At 28.6% G+C, this 19,919-nt stretch overlaps 1 protein-coding gene across 2 annotated transcripts in view; it reads left to right on the top strand.

Annotated features, from left to right (window-relative positions):
* Positions 1–19,691, top strand: part of LOC142327297 (death-associated inhibitor of apoptosis 2-like) — a 71,366-nt gene extending 51,675 nt beyond the window's left edge. The window contains exons 7-11 of one of the 2 annotated variants that reach the window (XM_075370207.1): positions 2,635–2,795; positions 6,366–6,491; positions 11,850–12,022; positions 15,475–15,644; positions 19,301–19,691. In XM_075370207.1, the coding sequence (XP_075226322.1) occupies positions 2,635–2,795; positions 6,366–6,491; positions 11,850–12,022; positions 15,475–15,644; positions 19,301–19,555 (885 nt within the window). In that variant the 3' untranslated portion in view covers positions 19,556–19,691. The remainder of the gene's footprint in view (positions 1–2,634; positions 2,796–6,365; positions 6,492–11,849; positions 12,023–15,474; positions 15,645–19,300) is intronic. The other variant, XM_075370206.1, reaches the window with a different exon arrangement.
* Positions 19,692–19,919: the final 228 nt, after the last annotated feature.

Raw genomic sequence — 19,919 nt, 5'->3', positions numbered from 1 at the left:
ATGTTAAGAAGCAGGTCTAGAATGCACTCTTCGAATAACCTTTCACGGCATTCTACTAATTTTCTTTCAAGGACCCTTTATTTGTCTCAAATCTCTGTCCTGTAATCGAAATTTTAATTTTAAAACAAAAAAGTTAGCAGATCTATGACCAGTTAGTACTGATTAGTAAGTAAATTAAAAGTATTTTAATTTTTCAAAGGTCTAAATTTATTGTAATAAAAACAGTTGTTTTTAATTTCTGCAAATTCATAAAATTTTTCTGTAAGTTTTGTTGTGTTTTATTCTTAATAATAAAAGTTGTTGATATTTTTATTTTCATAGACTGTTAAATTAATTTTTCAGAATTGAATTTTCTGTTCTCATAATAAAATTTATGCATTTCTTAGGGATTTAACATTGATTTTTCAGTTTAACAAACATAAGAGACCATCAGGTTTAACCCTTATATAACATCTTAAAATTTTCAATATGACCTCATTTCTCCAGGGGAACTGAAATCCAGGCAAAATTTTTCTTTAGCCATAACTCAATAAAAAAGCATTTTCAGACAAATGTTTGTATGAACTTTTCCTTATTTCAAGTTCTAAAATCAGTTCCCAAATTATTTCCCTTGCCTCCTGAATCACTTTTTATATTATAATTATTTATTTTAAACAATGACAAATGTTACTGTGTAGTTATTATGTATACTCTCATGTGAGTACTATTAGAATAATTGCTATTTTATCACATGAGTTCTAAATTTATTTCAGAATATTGCGTGGTACAACAAAATTGAATTAATAAAGTGAAATTTAAAATTTATTATAAAACAGATTTCACTGTAGATTTAGCCAGTTGTAAAAATGATTTTGCTACATAGACAATATCATAAGCAATATATATTTAGAAACACTAGACATCACTGACATGGTTGTTGAGAACTTTCATGTTGTTGTACTTTCATTATATCCCCAATTTGTAAAATGTTTTTGGCTACAGCTTACATTAAATATATAACAAAATTAATGTTTACAAAACAGTATGAAAAAAGTGATTCAGTGAGTTAAGGCTTACAGTCAGGTATTTCCAACAGATGTACTGGCTGCAATTTTAAAATAAAAATGTTATGAACAATTATTTGTTAATTACCCATTATTCCAACTAATGCAAGGAACCTTACTTTCATAAAAAATTAGTAAAGGGCATGTACCCATTATTATATTACAAATAAAAAATACCAAAGATTTAATTAAAATAGGACCTTGGGTTGCCTAATTAGATATTCAAATCAGTTATTCAATTAGATATACAAATCAATGAAGGTTTTTTTTATTGACAATATTATTTATGTTAATGTTATCTTATGCACATCTAAGATGTAAAATAAACAGTAAACATGTTTAAAAAAATACATAAATGAATAAAAAATGCTTCCTTTGAAGTTGTTTTCTGGATCAATGAGACATCCTTGAACTTTTGATCCCTTTCTTCACCATTTTTATTTTAGGAAAAACATATTTACCGTAATAAATTTGGTTCATAGATAGAAAGGGTAATGATTGAAGATTGTGCTGGTGAATTGTCTTTCTGAAGAAATCAGAACCCATTTTTCGGAAATTCAAATCGAATATGATGAATTCAAGAGGTCACTAGCATTATTTAATTTATTTTGGCTGCTTAAAATCTATTGTTTACAGTTTGATTTTCCAGTTTGAATTTATGTTAAAGTTTGTTTAAAAAATTACAATCGGCATTGTTTAATCAAGATTTTGCAATTTCACTTTTTGAATTTTGGCCAAATACTCTATAATATTTGTTGTGGGATCTTACATGATGAAGTTCTGACTTTCATCCTGCACTACAGTCTAATTTAAAAAGTATCTCATTTTCAACCATCTTAATATATTCAGTAGACACATGACATCTTTATTCTGATGTCAACAAATGAGGAACAAAGTGTGTATGCTTTTTCTTTTTCAGATCTTCAGTTACATTGATACTTATTGTCTGTCTTTCTATTAATCCCTGTTATCTGTTATTTATTCTTACATCTTAACATTCAGAAGTTTTACCATCGGTCAAATGATTTTGAATCACTGTAGTAGCCAATTTTTGTGTCCAGGAAGTTGAATGAGGATGTCCTATTTGTTCATCATCTGCTACTGACTTTCATCCTTCAAATTGTTTATTCCACTCAAAAACGGTTATTCTCAATAACGATTCTTCACCATATAGAATTTTAAATGTTTTGATAGTTACTTTCTGTAACTTTATACAAAGTTTAATCACTGCTTTCTGTTCCATTTTTAAACTTAAACACAAAAAAAAACAAACACTGCTATAACAATTATTACTCTTAAGTGTATCAGCTGAACAGGTTGAAACTTTCATCCATAAAAAACTGTTCTTTTTAACCAGTAGTATAAATCTGAAGAATGTAAGTGTAATATATCAGTTACGGAACATAATTGTCACATGTACTTCGAATATTCTGACAAAGAAATAATTCTTGTTTTTTTGCACTAGATTACTCATTCAGCAGATTTATGATTTGGTTAATATAATAATAAAAATTATAAATAAATAAAAAATTGTTAATAGCTTATAAAATACATTACATAAGGTAATTTTATAATGTTTTTTTTTTTACAGGCTGCACTGCAGGTTGGTCTTGAAGTCTCAAGGGTGAAGGTTGCCCTTAGACAGAGAGCTGAAACTGGTGGCCTACCATTTCATTCAACTGAAGCACTTATAAATGCTGCTCTTGATGTACAACTTGAAGAAGTACCTGAACCAGAAATCTCTGAAGCTTGGTATGTTTTTTTTAAAATTTATAACATATTTCTTTTATTATCTACCTTGAAAAAGTTATTGAAATTTGTTATATGATTGTGTTCTTTTTGTCAAAAATAATTTTTTGTGTATAGTAGATTTTTAATTACAGAACATTATAAAAGTTAGAATATTCAATGTCTTAGAATCTGTCGCATTACAATATTTTATTCTGTCTGTATTTTATTTTGATTGAAATATACTTCCATTTACAAATGCCTTATGATAATTTATCCAAAATAGAACATTAACAACATAAAAAAATACAGTATAAATATATGAGGTGTGTGAGAAAAGTAATGAGATTGGTAACACTGATCTGGCAACACTGTCTACTGGTCTGTGCTAGACCGGTTTGTTCATCCCTTCCACATGCTCAGTATGAGTTTTAACTCCGTTCAGCCAACACATTATTTTTGTGCATCGGAATTTAGAGCAATGTTGTGCAATCAAGTTTTGTGTTAAACTTGGAGAATTCGCAAGTGTGACCTTTGAAAAGTTGAAACAGGCCTATGGGGAACATTGTTTATCAAGAACACAAGTTTTCTGCTGGCACAATCATTTTTGGAAGGCTGAGAACACATTCAAGATCAACCTCGTTCAGGGAGACCTCCAACTTCAAAATCTGATGAAAATGTTGGGCATGTGAGAGTTCTTGTGAGATCAGACTGTCGTTTAACAATAAGGATGATGAGTGAACAGTTAAATTTAAAAACTTTCACGTTACATCAAATTTTGACAGACAATTTGGACATGCGAAAGGTTTGTGCGAAATTAGTGCTGAAAAATCTCATGACGGAACAGAAGGACAATCAAAGAAACATGTGCGTTAATCTTCTTGAGAGTATTGACAATGACCAAGAATTCTTCAATTGTGTGATCACAGGTGATGAATCCTGGATATTTGCGTATGATTCTGAAACAAAGCAGTAAAGTGAAGAGTGGCACACCCCATCATCTCCTCGACCGAAAAAATGTCAAATGAGCAAATCAAAGATCAAAACCATGCTGATTTGCTTTTTTGACAGAAGGAGTATCGTGCATAAAGAATTTGTTCCTCCAGGACGACAAACTGTCAACCAAGTATTTTACAAAGGTGTCCTTGAAAGGTTCAGGAAAAGAGTGATTCGCGTGAGACCAGTCATTGCAGGCAAGTGGATGCTTCATCATGACAATGCCCCGTGTCACACGGGCATTTCCATCAGGGAATTTTTTACCTCAAAACACATTCCTACGGTTCCTCAACCCCCCTATTCACTTGATTTGAGTCCTTGTGACTTTTTCCTTTTCCGGAAATTGAAACATGCCTTAAAAGGATGTCATTTTGGAACTCTGGAGAACATTCAAAAGACTGTGACCGACCAGCCCTACCAGTTGAAGCCTTCCAGCACTGCTACCAGGAGTGAGTATAACGACTCCATCGGTGTTTAGCTGCAAAGGGAACTACTTTGAAGGGATAATATTGTTTGAAAAAAATAAAAACTTTGGTAAGTAAAAAGTCAGTCTCATTACTTTTCTCACACACCTCATAGGTTCAAAAACACTTCTTTAGCAAACGTTGGCTGGTTAAAGATTTTGCCCTAATTTCTGCACTTTTGGTAAAATTAAGTTAATACAGTAATCGTCATGATCCATATTAAGAATAAATTTAATGATTTTATATGAAATCTAACCTGAAAAATTGAAAAAAACCAGGTCCTAGAATAGTATTTTTAGTAGTTTTCAAGAAAAATGGGTAAAAGACAAAATATTTGGCTCAAAAACATACTATATTATATTTGGCCTAATATAACTTTGTTAAATGGGTAAGAGATACATAAATGTTTTAATGCTTATATTAATAAAATGAAATATTAAAAATTATTTTTAATTATATTAATGAAATGATATGATAAAAACATAGAATGGTAAAAAATGTAATGAAATCTTTTAAAAATACAAAACTTCATAGAAAAGGAAACTAATTTTAGAATATAAAAACTTACCATCCTATTATTAACTACATAGCCATGGTGAAAACTAGAAAAATAAACAAAAACTCAACAGTGTATTCAGTCTCATTATTAAAACCAAAACCGTATCACATTAAATTAATTGCATGATCCAGCAGAGGCAGAGGCTAGTGTAGCCCACAGCACTGAAATATGTGATGGTTTTTATTTTTTATTTTTTGCAAAGTATATGATCTTCCCTTTGGTTCTTTTGTTTTTTCTTAGTACATGTAATATAGTTTCTTATTTTTTTTTTTTTTACATTAGCTATTTTGTCTATTTTGTTCCTTCATCTTTTACCACCCAAGATCTCAAAAAGTTTCCAAATGTTCCTTTTCTTCTTTCACAAATTTTGCAACCATATAATATTATACTCTACATAAAGCATTAAATAAAACTCCTCAATTTCAAATGGTTTTATTTATTACTAGATTTCTTACTGTCAAAAACATGAATCTTTCATGCATTATCTTGTCCTTTACTTCATACTTAGTTGAACCATTACATGTAATAGCGCTTCATAAATAAACACTGTACTTACTCCCACTTGTTTGATCTCTATTTCTACATCTGTCTAAAAATACAATCATTTTGAAATTTTAATATTTGTCTTTTCACTATGTATTCTCATTTTTGTTCTTTTGTATTCAGTTTATCATTCTTTATAATTCTGCTTTACTTCTACTATTACTGCTTGATAATCTGCATAATTGCTTTTATATTTCTTCCCACTGTAGTTGCCTAATATTTTATCTATGTCCACCTATGTCACCTTAATAGGTATTTCATCATTACTGACCTCCTTCCATTTTTCTCAAGTCAGGTACGGTTCTTTCTCTTTCCTTTTCTAATATTTTAGGACCCTAATTTGTCTCATGTTCCCATCTTCAACGTTTTTTGTTTATATCCGTCAGTGAGCCATGTTGTACTTAAATAAAAATAATCTATTTTATATAGTCTTAATTTTCTCCTTTTTCCAATAATTTGTTTTTTATTTATTTTTCAATATAGAATGTGACATTATAAAAATAAAAAAAATTAGCACATGTGTTGCTAATTTTATTTTTAAATTTACAGTGTAGCAATTTACAAAAAGTTAATAATATTTAGTAGTTATCTACTACTAATTTAGTAAATAAATAAAGATTTTAAATGAATAAAATCAGTTTGAGAATGAATCATAAAAATATGTTTTTACAATGTTGTTAGATTGGCTTGATGATTTGTTTTTGATTATTTCATTTCTAGCATTATTTGTTACATCTACAAATAATCGGTAGGTTCTTATTAAATCTTAAACAAAAATTAGAGATAGGATTTATTTATTTTTTGTATGTAAAATCTATTTTTTAAAATGTTAATGTTTTTTAATTTAATAGTCTACAAAGGAAATAGTCCACTGTAGATTTGATAGATCTGCTGTATGTAATTTAATTATGTAGGCATTAGGTAGGAATCTCAGAGTTATCTAGTATAGTAAATCACCATTTGCATTTATCTATTTATTACTATTTATCTGCATTTAGCTTTAATTTTAATATAATATTCATGTTCTTTTAGGGGTACTCCTCCTAGTTCTCCTGTTACATTATGGCCACGATGTAATGAACAAACACAAAGTGAAACTGCATCAGAAGATAATGCCACAGAGCCAGAAGATGCTGTAGACTATACGTCTGCAACATTGTATGTATTGCAATTATTACTCTTTCTAAATAATTAATAAACAGATTTGAGTTTTTAGATGAATTGATCTCTGATAATGAAAGTTAAGATACTATATGGTTCTAATACCGAAATATATTTCTGTAGCATTGAACATATTGTAATTGTATTACTCATTTTAATTAATTAATAAATAAATTTGAGTTTGAAATGGATTGATCTCTTGGAATGAAAGTTTTATACGGCCCTGATTTATAAACCTTTATATGGCCCTGATATCAAAACAATCATCCTAATACAAAGGACATTCAATAATTAACTAGACAAATTGATGTAGAGAAAAAAACATTCATTCAATAACAATGAAACTTTTTGAGGATCAAGTTGGCAATCTTGGGAATACATTTAATCAGCTGCTCGATCATAATTAATCTAAACATAACCACTTTGTTGATTTCAGAATGTTAGCTCCACTTGAAACATGTACATGAAAGAGCAATGTTAAGTGATAAGATTTTTGTTATCAGGTGTGAAACCAGCGGAAATTTACTCAAAAATGTTGAAACAGCATGGTGAAAACTATTTAAACCACAGTAACGTGTATAAGTTTGTGAAACTTTAATTCAGCCAGAACAAGTGTAACTGATCTCCATCACTCTGGAAGACCAGTTGAAGTTTCAACTACCGCGCTGTAAAATCACATAAATGATCTTATTCGCGAAGACAGGTGTACCGTGAACAGTGAGTACTATTCTGCTCCAATAGAAAAAGAGACCTGCGATAAGGTGAAGAGTCAGGGTGCTTTCTCAAAAGGTTTAATTCTCTTGCATGAACACGTGCTCCCATATTGCTCAGAGAGTGGAAGAAATGCTTGAGAAGTTGGGTTAGGAAGTGTTGCCATATCCTCCTTACAGCCCAGATCTCGCCTCCATCCAATTTTCATTTGTTTGGCTTGCTCAAAGATTTTTTACGCAGCAAGAAGTTTCACAACAACAAAGCAGTAAAAAGAACGATACATGAATAGTTCAAATACCAAGGTAAAGACTTACCTTGCTGCGGGAATCAGAAAGCTCACAGAACAGTGGGACAAGTGTCCAAATGTTGCTGGAGACTATGTTGAAAAGTATTGTAAGTTTCATTGTCATTGAATGAATCACTTTTTCTCTACATTAATTTGTCTCGTTAATTACTGAATGTCCCTCATAGCATATAAGCGTATTTCTAAGAATTTCATGAAACAAAATTTACAAAATAGGATCTTTTAATGAGTTTCTTTATTATGCACTGTCATTTTTGAATTAATGTTTAGATGTACAGATTACTGTTGTTTACTTTTTGCAGTTAATAAATTTATTTAAAGGAAAGTTTTTGATAAAAATTGCTTCATAAATATCTGAGTATTGCATAACTGACTGATGGTTACGAAGTGATGAGGGATATTATTCCTTTGTTAGAAAAAAAAAAGACTGTTTTGCTAAACCCACCCCTTTTTGGTTCCGATTTGCCTCAAGTGACTGACTTTTGAGATTTTTTAAGTTTCGTTTGATATGTTGTAATAAATTGAAGAAAATTCAGACTTCTGACCTATGCAGATTAATTCTTGGTACTTTTGTATTATAATGGCGCCACTATCGTTGGGAGGTTATAACCAGTGTGATAACCACATTCTACTTCTTGTCAGTAAGACGTTAAAATAAAAATATTTGTTAAAGTTAATGATGGACTTATAAATAAAATGTGTGCACTTAGAATTTGGGATCTCCCATGTTGTGGAAGCTGTTAGATTTTTCTAGGTTAGGTTAGGTTTATTTGAATATACCCCACCGGGCTGGTCTAGTGATAAATGCGTCTTAGCAAATCACCTGATTTCGAAGTCGAGAGTTCCAACATTCAAATCCTAGTTACTTTTATATGGATTTGAATACTAGATTGTAGATACTGGTGTTCTTTGGTGGTAGGGTTTCAATTAACCACACATCTCAGAAATGGTCGACCTGAGACTGTGCAATACTACACGTCACTTACACTCATACATATCATCCTCATTCATTCTTTGAAGTAATACCTGACGATGATTCCTGAAAGCTAAACGAGAAAAAACGGTTAATTTGAATAAATAATTCAATTTCTAGTTTTGTGTTTCTACTTTATTCCTAACATCATAAATTTACAGACCTATTATATATTACCTTCCAACCAAATTGGCACTGTTATAATACATAAGTACTTAATTCTCAACTATACAAAACTTGTGGAACAAATATTTGTGCAGATAAAGCAGTTAAATTATGATTTAATTGATCTTGAATAATTTCAATTATTTCATTTCCAGTAAAAATTTTAAGATCAGAATTCCAAGAAGCTTTTTCTCTTATATAAGTAACCAATTTTTACATACAATTGCATAGAGAAATGTAAAGTAATTTGATATGTCTTTTATGTTTTATTTTATGAGCCAGTTAGCTCAACAATATTTATCTCTAAAGTAACTCATGTCATTAATCAGAAATTAATTATTTTGTTTATTTAATATAAATAATTATAATTTCAAACACTTAGTACAAATTAAACATTTCCGCTGCTGAAATTAATTCCTGAATGGATATGAAATTTACATGGAGGAATTAATTCAGCCAACAGCTAATAAAATTACATTTAAAAATAAAAAAAATTAATTAATACGTATGCTAATATTACAGTGCAATATACAATTCAGTCACAAATTATGAATATGAATAATACAATTGCAGTAATGAGTTATAAGTTTCAGGTTAATATTTTTAAATTTAATTAAAATGTGTATTGATAGGAGAGATGTCTAGTCCAGCTGATAACATACACATACATACAATATATATACATATACACAAACACATGCATACTTCTATACACATATGCATCTATTTGCTAGTCATATTTACCTAAGGAAAATGAAAAACACAGTAATATCATGAGAAAAAATGCTACCATCAAAATAAAAACATAGCCATTTATAATGATAATATTTATAAGTACTTCTTGTCTAAAGAAAGAAGGATCTTCATAGAAGGGTACAAAATTAGACCTATATTACTATGCTCTGACGTATGTTTATTTTTAAACTACCTGAAATTTGGTTTAAAGTGAACTTAAATTATAGTAAAAATAATGTGAAGAAACTGTATTTATATTGTATGGAAAATAGTTTTTTTTTAAGTAAAATGTAGCGTAAATCAACATAAATGCCCTGTAGCATTTACTAGGGTTATATTTTCTAATATCTCCCTTGTTTTATACTGCAAAATTAATTTTTTTTACACTAATTCATTCTGAATTGGAAAGATTTTTTCACTAATAGGAAGTTTAAAATAAGATTTTTTAATTTGTGTTTATTTGATGGATAAATTTTATAAAACAAGAAATAAAATAATCACTTAAAAATGTCTATAGAGTACTAATAGAATAACAGTAGATTAGGTATACTACTGAATAAACACATGTACTGTAATAAAAGAGGTTAGGCAAGTTATTTTATTAAATTGTTAAATTTATTAAAATTTTGATAACATTTTATAAATGAAAAGGGATTTAGCTGATATCATAATACTTTTCATCACTTCTATTTTATATTTTATTTGACATCCAGGAGCAGTGTTTAGAACTACCATAAATTATAATTTAATTTAAAACACATTGAAAACTTTGTTTTGACATAGATGAATATGGTACAGCTCCCAGTTAGACCTATCAAGGTAGTAGAAGACTGAGTGAATTTATAGGTAGCCATGCTAATGAGACTAATAGAATGGGTTAATTAAGGGTGTATTATTTCTGTTAAGTAGATTTGAAATATTGTAACTTATGTATAAAATTGTACATCAGCTGTAATTTTCTGAGCTCTTTAACATGAAAATTAATCAGTTTTTAATTTTTCTCTCCTTACTCATCCATTCATCTTTTTTTTCCCAATGATCCTTCCTGTAATATCTTTAAAAATTAATTTTCTCATTAATTAGGTATTGTTAATTATTTATTGTGTAGTGGATCTTGTTTAATGTTTTTAAACAAAATCCTTTGAATTGTAATTACTGTTCATATTTTTTTAGCAATTCGAGTAGTATTCTTCAGTTCAGTATTGACTTACGTGTTGAAGCTTGTAAGATATATCAGCGACTTAAGAAAAATTTAATGTCAGTAAAAGATAATTGCTGTAATGAATTATTAATTTACTGGTGTTTTAGAAGGGAAAAAGCCAGATGTTTTGTTGTTTTTTTAATTTAATCTGTAATTTCATATTATTTATGAGGGCTATTTGTAAAGTAAATTAGATTTGTTATTTAAAAAAACCAATTGATAAAGTGGTAAAAAAACAATTTGTTGTATGTATCTTGTAGCTACTTTTCTACATAATTGCCATCCAAATTAAGGTACTTGTCATATCTGTAAACAAGTTTTTGAATATCCTTATCATAAAACCCTGCCACCTGTGAGTTAAGCTAGGTAGTAACACCGTTTTTCAAGTCCTTGTAATCTGGTAATTGACAAAACGCTGAGTTGCTTACCATTTATTCATTTTTGGGAAAAAGTTATAATCATTGGGAGCCAAATCTGGACTGTATGGAGAATGGTTGAACAAGTCCCATTTGAAACTATCGACTTGGCATTGAGTACCTACTGCAATATGTGGGCAAGCATTGTCATGAAGAAAAACAGTGCCTGAACTCAGTATGCCACATTGTTTGTTTTGTTTGGCCCTTCTCAATCTGTTCACAATCTTGCGGTAAGTGAAGAAAAAATTTGGATAATTCTGTTATTATGAATTGACAGTATTCTCGAATTTTCATTTTAACACTTGCGATAAGTTCATCTGTGACAATTAAGGGTCAAAATTTCTTTCATTGTCATGAATGTTTGTTCAACCTTCCCAAAACGTATGGCACTATTGTCTTACCGCACTGTCACTCATGATATTCATCCATGTACTGCACAAAGTTCTCCATGAATTTCAGCAGCTGACAAGTTTTTTGCGTGAAGGGAATAAATATCATGAGGTATGAGATATCATGAATATTATGAGATACGTCATGGATGGTGGCACGCACTTCATATCTGTAAGATTTTCTGTGACAGTAGCCATTTTGAACAAGAGTTTTACAGGAACAAACAAGTGAGTAATATTTCCAGTAACAGTACTAGAACTGCACTGAACCAGGCTATTCAACTGTGCAAAGATATAATCGCTTTGTTACATTCTGAATAGTCCTCATTTAAAAAAAAAGATAATTCCTAATGAAATTATCAACATCTATTTGAGCTGGTAAAATTTAATGGTTTGAATAACTATGAACTGTAATAAATATAAGGATTTGTTGATAAATTTTATTTACCATTATATTTCAGTGATGATCAGTTTCCAACTCCTATTGAACCACCATCTGATGATGAAATTGAAAATGGAGTTATTGATGATGAAGTTAGGCAAGAAGTAGATGAAGCACCAACTGTAATCGGGGCAGGGGATAGAGCTAGCCCTCCTATATCTAATTTTACTCCAGAAGACACTACACAAAAAGGTATTATAATGAATTTAGGCTTATATGTATTTCTTATGAAAGGTTTTTGCAGTTCATTTAATTGTTAATTATTGTATTAAATTAGTTACCATTTAATTTTTAAACAACTAAAAAAAGGATGAGTTTGTCGATTTTATCTATATCTATAAACTTTTTTTTAATGTATATGCAAGACCTAGTGTGTTTAGCAAAGAACTACCACTTTGAATATGTTTTGTTTAGCTTCTAGAGGAAATTCCTTTGGTGATCTCATCTCTTCAGTTTCCTGCTTAAAACTCTTCTTATTCATGAGTTGTATCTTTTATGTTTTTCTTTTTGCATTCTTTGATGTGTTGTAGTTATTAAGATACTGACTTTTTTGTTCAATCCATCCTTAATCCTTTAATGGTCTTCGCTTTTCACAACAAGCTTCTGTTTGCTACAGTTCACAATATTAAAATCATTTTTCCGTGGACATCCAATATATCTTTTGTCTTGATGAATATATTAAAATTGTATAAAGTTTGTTTGCTCTTCTTTCAAGTTGTTCTTTCTAATTTGCTCAGAATACATTCTCTGTGTGAGATTATATTCATTTAACTCAGAATACTTTACTTAATTCTAAATTGCCTAGTCCTTTAATGGATTATTTATATAATTTTATACGTATTATTTGAATCACCAGAAAAGATAAAAGGAAATATTTTGTTTTTTATTTACTTCTAAGTTTGTTTATTATGTATATACATATTGTAAATTTTAGAATTTTTTTAAAGAAAATTTTTAATAGATTATATTTTTCATTAGAATAACTTTATACATTTTTGAATGATGGGAATAGTTACTGATTAAAAACTAATTTGCTCATTTATAAATGTAATTGAGTAAAGAAATGCGACAGATTCGTTCAAAGAGCAAATATTGCATAGTTAGATTTTCCTTTTGTGAAGTTTGAAATTGACTTCTGCCTTGCTCCACTTGATGGCAGTAAAAGTTGTATTTGGCAGTAAAAATGTTATCTGTACATTACTTAATTTAATTTGAGGTTGTATGGTGTACTTTTCAGTCAAGTACAGTGTCTCCATAAAATAATAGTGGGGTTTTAAATAGTTTTAGCTTCAGAACAAAGCACTGTTGAGAGATGATCTGTGTGTTAAATGAAAGAGAAACACTCCAAGTTTATGTTTGCAAAAGTTTTAGCGCACGTGTATTGTATTTTCAATAGATGCAAGCAGCAAGTGCGTGTTAGTCATCGTGTTTGCAGTGCAGAGAAATGTTCAATGTGTGTTTTGGCTTGCTATGTTTGAGTCGGTTGCATGTATTAGGCGTACCATCGTTGTAAAATGAAGACCCCCCCACATGAAAATTATGTTCAATGATGGGAAACAGGCAGCCTACTGAAATGAACATGTCCAGGATGGTTATCATTGTTTGATGAAACAATTGAAGCAAAGTGAACAAATTTCTTGCTTATCCTGAAGAAATCCATGTGGAAGTGTTCAACAGTTGGGGATTCCTAAAACAACTGTTGACAATGTATTAAAAAGATGATTATGCTTGATTATGTACAAAATTCAAGTGTTAGAACAATATTATTCACAGGACAAAATTAAACAATTTGATTTTGCTATAGACATTCTGGATAGATAAGAGTAGAAAGATGATTGTGTTTTAAACAAGTTCATTTTCAGTGGTGAAGCAATGTTTCATGTTTCTGAATGAGTACACCATAATAGTGTTTGTATATGGGCACTGAACCTCCTCATGCCATTGTTGAACATCGACTTCATAGTGAAAAAGTGAATGTGTGGTGCGCTATTGGACAAGACAGAGTTATTGGCCCCTTCTTTTTTTCTGAAAAAAACAATAACAGAGAACGCCTTCCTGGATATGTTAGAAAGTTATGCAGCACCCCAAATACCGGAGAATTGCATTTTTTAGTTAGATGGAGTTCTTCCACATTTTGCCACAATCACACAAAAGTTTCTTCACAAAACATTTTCCCAGCGATGGGTTGGATGAGAAAGAAGGCTGGATTGCCTGGCTCCCATGGTCTCCAGACCTTACCCCCATGGAGTTCTAGTTTTTGGAGTTATGTAAAAATACAAGTGTATTCCATTCAAGTTTGAAATCTGGATCATTTAAAAGAAAGGATCGCTGAAGCTGTTTCCTCTATCATGCTGGATGTTCTCTGCCATATATGGCAATAGACTGAATATTGTCTTGATGTCTGCAGGGCAACTAAGGAAGCACACATCGAAATCTACTGAACAGGTAAGAAACTTGGAAGTGTTTCTCTTTCATTTAACATATAATTTATATCTCTACAATACTTTGTAACGAAGCTATAACCATTTAAAATCCCACTATTATTTTACAGTTACACTGTATTACCTTTTTACTGACATTTACCATTTTGATTAATAAACCATTCTGTCATATAACAAATCACCCAGAATTTGTTACCTTTCCAAATTACTGATAGATTATGAGTAATAATTCATATACTTGAAATATATTGCTTACACAATATCATTTATTAAATTTTTTTCAAATTCAACAATTAATTATATTAATTTGTAATAATAGTCATTAAGATACTTTCCCTGACGTTTAGTATACATTGATGTATATTAAAAATATAAGATAAGAGTGGAAGAATATATAATATAATACATATTTCTAATAATATGTGGTCTAAGCTTATAAGTAAGGTTGTATTTTGTACTTTTGTCAATCTTTTGATGTAAAGAAAATAAGGATTCTTGAAAAGTACACCATGTTTTCTGAAATTTTATTTCAGTTGGACAAGACATTTACAGAAACACTGAAAATATTATAAGAAGCTTATGTGGAAGAAAGTAGTGTTTAAAGTTGGTAACAACTTTTCAAATCAAACACGTTAAAGCCACCTGAGTGTTTTTTGGTGAAGCATAGCACAGCTTTGTAACCCAGTCCCCTGTACACCTGATGTAGCTTCTGTGACTTATTTTTTTTTGTTTTCAGAGGTTTTGTTTTTTTTTTTTAGTTGCCTTCACCCTGAAATTATACATTTTTCATATTAAAGAAAATTTGTTGTAGGGCTTGCAGAACATTCCTCAAAACATATTCCAAAATCTATTCCAATATTGAAAAAATTACTGCTATTGGTGTATTAAAAGCGGATATTATTACTTCAAAGGTGATAAATATGAGTCAAAAGTTCAGGTTTCTTTTGGACAAATCTTGTATTTAATAATATATATAAAATTCTCTCTCCTATCCATGAGTTTGTGTCTATCAGTAGTAGGTCTTAAGATTTATCACTTGTGATATTTGGTAGACTATTGTATTATTTTATATTACTGTTTTGTTTTAAAAAAACCCCTTTATACTCCCAATGAAAAATATAATCTTTTATCATTTCAGTACTAGAATAATTATTTTATGCCATAGAATTTTAATTGTAATGTAAAATATAATTTATTGTTTAGTCTCATTGGAGGAAGAAAATAGACGACTGAAAGAAGCAAGATTATGCAAGATCTGTATGGATAGAGAAATAGAGATAGTCTTCTTACCATGTGGCCATCTCGTCACTTGCGTTCAGTGTGCACATTCACTGAGTGATTGTCCCTTATGTCGTAAAGAAATTCTAGGAACTGTAAGAACTTTTCTGTCATGATATAAAATATAAAATTCAGTGCCAGTTACATAATTAAATAATATAAATATATATTTATAAATTGTTTATAATACTGTGAATTCTTATTGTATTTTTATCCAGATTATAAAATCTTTTCCTTAATTATTTTTTCATGTTATCAATCCATTGATGTTTAGTTAATAATATTCAAAATTAACTAAATTATTATTATTTTGAAAATAATATGAATTTACAAATAAGACTGCTAATGTATTCAACATTTATTTTTCCCACTGTATTTAGAATGCAAAAATAATTTAACAAATAATAGTGATATAGAAATTTAAAAAAAAACATAAAATAATAAATCATTGTTTAAAAAAAACACAATAAAACTATTCTTTAGGAGTTAAAATATGTTATACAGTTTTTCTGTCATAATATTATTTTTAATTTGATTAATGTGTTTTTCTTAAAATGTTTTAAGTTTATTTGTTAATAAAACTATTTGTGTTGTGTTTAATGCATATATATATATATATATATATATATACACCCACACATATGAATATATATACACTCTTTTGTGACATCAAGGAACAAATTGTTATTTTTTTTAAATGTATTATGTGACTAATGGATTATTCAAACCCTTACTTCCCTTATATTGATAAACCCATTTATAATTATTTGTTTTTCCTGTTTACTTTTAGTGAATGAATCAAATTTCAACATAAAACATTGTGCATATAACACGTCGTACATAAATGTACAATTGAATATTATTTTCAAAAAATAATGCAAAATAAATAATTGAAATAATAATAGTAATTTTTGTTTAATTTAATTAGATATTCTGTTGAATCAACAAAAGATATTGTTTTACATAAAAAATAATAATAATGATGTAATAGTTGACTACACACCTTTTGGAAATTTTAAAATTAATATTTGTTCTTCAGTGATAGTTTGAAATGCACTAACAAAATATGTAGAGTTACTATTAATGAATTATATTGTTTATTATTTAAAGATTTACATTTATATAAAAGTTTTACTAATAAGGCTTAAGAATAATGGATATTCTTGCTATTTGCAGAAGCTTCAAATTATGAATGAAAATTTATCTTAAATTGTAATGTTTTTGTTTATATTAGATTATGTGGCTGTATAAGTCCAATTACTGTTCAGCAGTTGGTCTTGTTCAGGGTGTAGCTGATCATTCCAAAGAAACAGTTATAAACATTAATTGTGATAGAGTAAATTATCCCAGTAATATAAACATTCATGTTTAACTAAAGAATAATTTAACCTGATTTTGAACAAAGTATGAATTTTTCATTGAGGAACCCACTTATCAGCTGATTTTTCCTCACTGAAGAAGTGTTTTATCTAGAATATATTTTAAAATAACATTTAATTTTTTTAAAAAGTAAAATTATCTATTTTAATGATTTTCCCGAATTATTTTGTTAATCTTATTTCTTATAAAACTGTTAACCCATTTCAATGTCAATCTTTTATGAAATTTACAGTTTCACAAACTTCATGCTTATAAATGCAAGTTAATCTCAGATAATTTTTATAAAACATATGTTAACATTTTTCAATGGCAAAGCTTACTTGATTTTTTTTTTAATCTTAGTAATTATTCAAAAGCATTATAGAATTTGTTTTTGAAATGGTCTTTTAAAGACTCATGTGTAATCATAAAATATGAATCTAGATTGTACAAAAAATAATACATTTTCCTCACCATCAGTAATATATAAACTACTGTTTTTTAACAAAATTAATTTGGATGTTGTAATCAAGGAAGTACATGTGAGTGTTCTGTATGAACACATAAATTGCAATTATTAAATGACAATGAACACTTGCGTATTTGTAACTTATCGTAACCTGCATGGTTATCAGAATACTATCTGAAAAGTAATAGTACCTTGTTAACAAATTCTGATTAGTGATGATTTCCAAGAAGTGAAAAATATTTTAGTAAATATCTTCTTTATTTTCATAATTGCTATTATTTTCTTTTTTTTTAAGATAATAGTTTAAATAAAATGTATAAACTTAGGGAACATAATAACTTCATAACACTTTACATTATTTGAGTAAGTGATGTACTATTATTAACATTTTAATTAGGATTCTGGTAGGGTCTCAGGACTGATGAGTCTGGAACTAGGTTAAGCTAACTTTCAAATTCTGTGTGCCTGGTTTGAGGCAGTATAGTCTTAATTTAAGTTTAAAAAAATTGTTATAAATCTAAAAAAGTGAATGTTTAGAAGAGATTAGACAAAATTAATTATGCACTCAGTTGGTATTAAAGACTAATGTTCTGACTCCTAAATTATTTCATCTTTAATCTAGTTTCCCTATGGGTTTTGACATTTTTGTCAATTCTACTTTTATCCCTACAAAGTAATTTTTATTACCATAATTGGGACATGTTTCTTGTGAATTAATATATAAATTATTATATTACTAATGTTTTAAATTGTAATTAAATATTTTGCCCCCATGTATGCTGTTTGACAAGGATATTTAGAGACTAGCTAACAAATATAAAAATTTCTTATAAATATGATTTATTACTCCAAAATTGTTTAAAATAAAATAAATATATATAACATGCAAAATAGTAGTTCAAATAAAAAGTCAAAATTGATTTAATGACACATTATAAATACCAAAATCCGTTCAATTTACTAAAAACTTTATAATGAACAATAGAAACTAATATTTATTTATTGATCATTACAGAATACGATACATTACAGAATAAGACACAATATATTTATAGTACATTTATACATTACAGAATAAGATACAATACATAACTATACATTGAACCGTGCAGAGATGCTTAAGCATCAGTACGCAGCCTGACAAAAATCTAACGGGCAATATAAACGGGTATAAATATTTATATATAATGTAAATAACAAAGGCTCAAGTATTTTACCTTGTGGTACTCCAGTATCTATTGTTATATTGACAAAAAAAAATATTTATTGTATAGAATTTTGATATTTATAATTTTCACAATTTGTTTTCTATTATAGAAATAATCTTTTATTAATTATAATACGTTTCCTCTTATACCTATATTTTTTATTTCTATAAAAGTGATTTATGGTTAACAGTATCAAAAGCCTTTGTCATTTATAAATCTGCAATTTGTACAAAAATTGCAGCTATTGGTTTTTTACTGTTTAAATTTTCATCAATCGATTTCGTAATTTCAGCAATGGCATCTTTTATTCCTTTAACTTTTTTTAAACAAAACTGAGACTTTAGATATAATATTGTACTTTTCAAAAACGTTTGATAATTTTGTTTGCAATATTTTTCCAAATATTTTTGTAAAGTTCAAAAACAATGATATAGGTCTATAATTTGTAGCTAATTTACTATCAGTTGACTTAAAACCAGGAATTACCTCTGCTGATTTGGAATGACTAGGACAGATGCCTTTCTCAAATATTAGATTGATTAAAAATACTAGAGAATTCGTATTATATGCACCAATTTCCTGTATGATTTTAGCATGATGTTGTGTACACCACCAGATTTGTTTTTTAGTTACATTATTGTATGTATAACTTCAATAGGGAGGTTGTTTTTAAAAATATACCTATTTTTTAATGTGGTGGTTTTTCTATGTTTAGTTATACAACTGGGTATGTTTAATGGAATCTCCGGGATCACTGTTAGGTATTGCTTCAGAGAATGAGATGAATGTTTTATTGCGTGTGAAAAATACAATGCCTGACTGGGATTCAAATCCCAGACCTCCAAATGAAACGCCAAGATGCTACTATTCACATCACAGAGGCCGGCTGTTTAATGGAACCTGCTGTAACTTTTCCTACATTTCCAAAGTAATGATTGAAATAATTGACTATACTAGCTGCTTCGGTTAAACGTTCATTGTTATTATTTTTGTTTATTATAGAATCAAACTCCCTACTGAATATTTTCCTCTGCCAATTTTACTGTTCACAAAATTCCTTGTCCTTTTTGGAACACTTTTATACTCATTCAATTTAGACTTTTTGTATTCCATTTTTGCTATTAACAATGAATTAAATTTTTTAGCATGTTTTTTGTATGAGTTTTTTATTGTTTAGTTTTTTATATTTTTTACCATAGCTTATATAATCATTCTTTAACATAAGATGATTTTATTAATCCCTAAGTAATCCATGGCTTTCTAGGTACATTATAATAATTATTTTTTATTATATATGTTAATTTACATATAATTTCAACTGTAGTACTGAAAGA

The sequence above is a fragment of the Lycorma delicatula genome, chromosome 7, assembly GCF_047948215.1.
Source record: "Lycorma delicatula isolate Av1 chromosome 7, ASM4794821v1, whole genome shotgun sequence".
NCBI lineage: Eukaryota > Metazoa > Arthropoda > Insecta > Hemiptera > Fulgoridae > Lycorma > Lycorma delicatula.
This window is presented reverse-complemented; position numbering and strand designations above follow the sequence as displayed.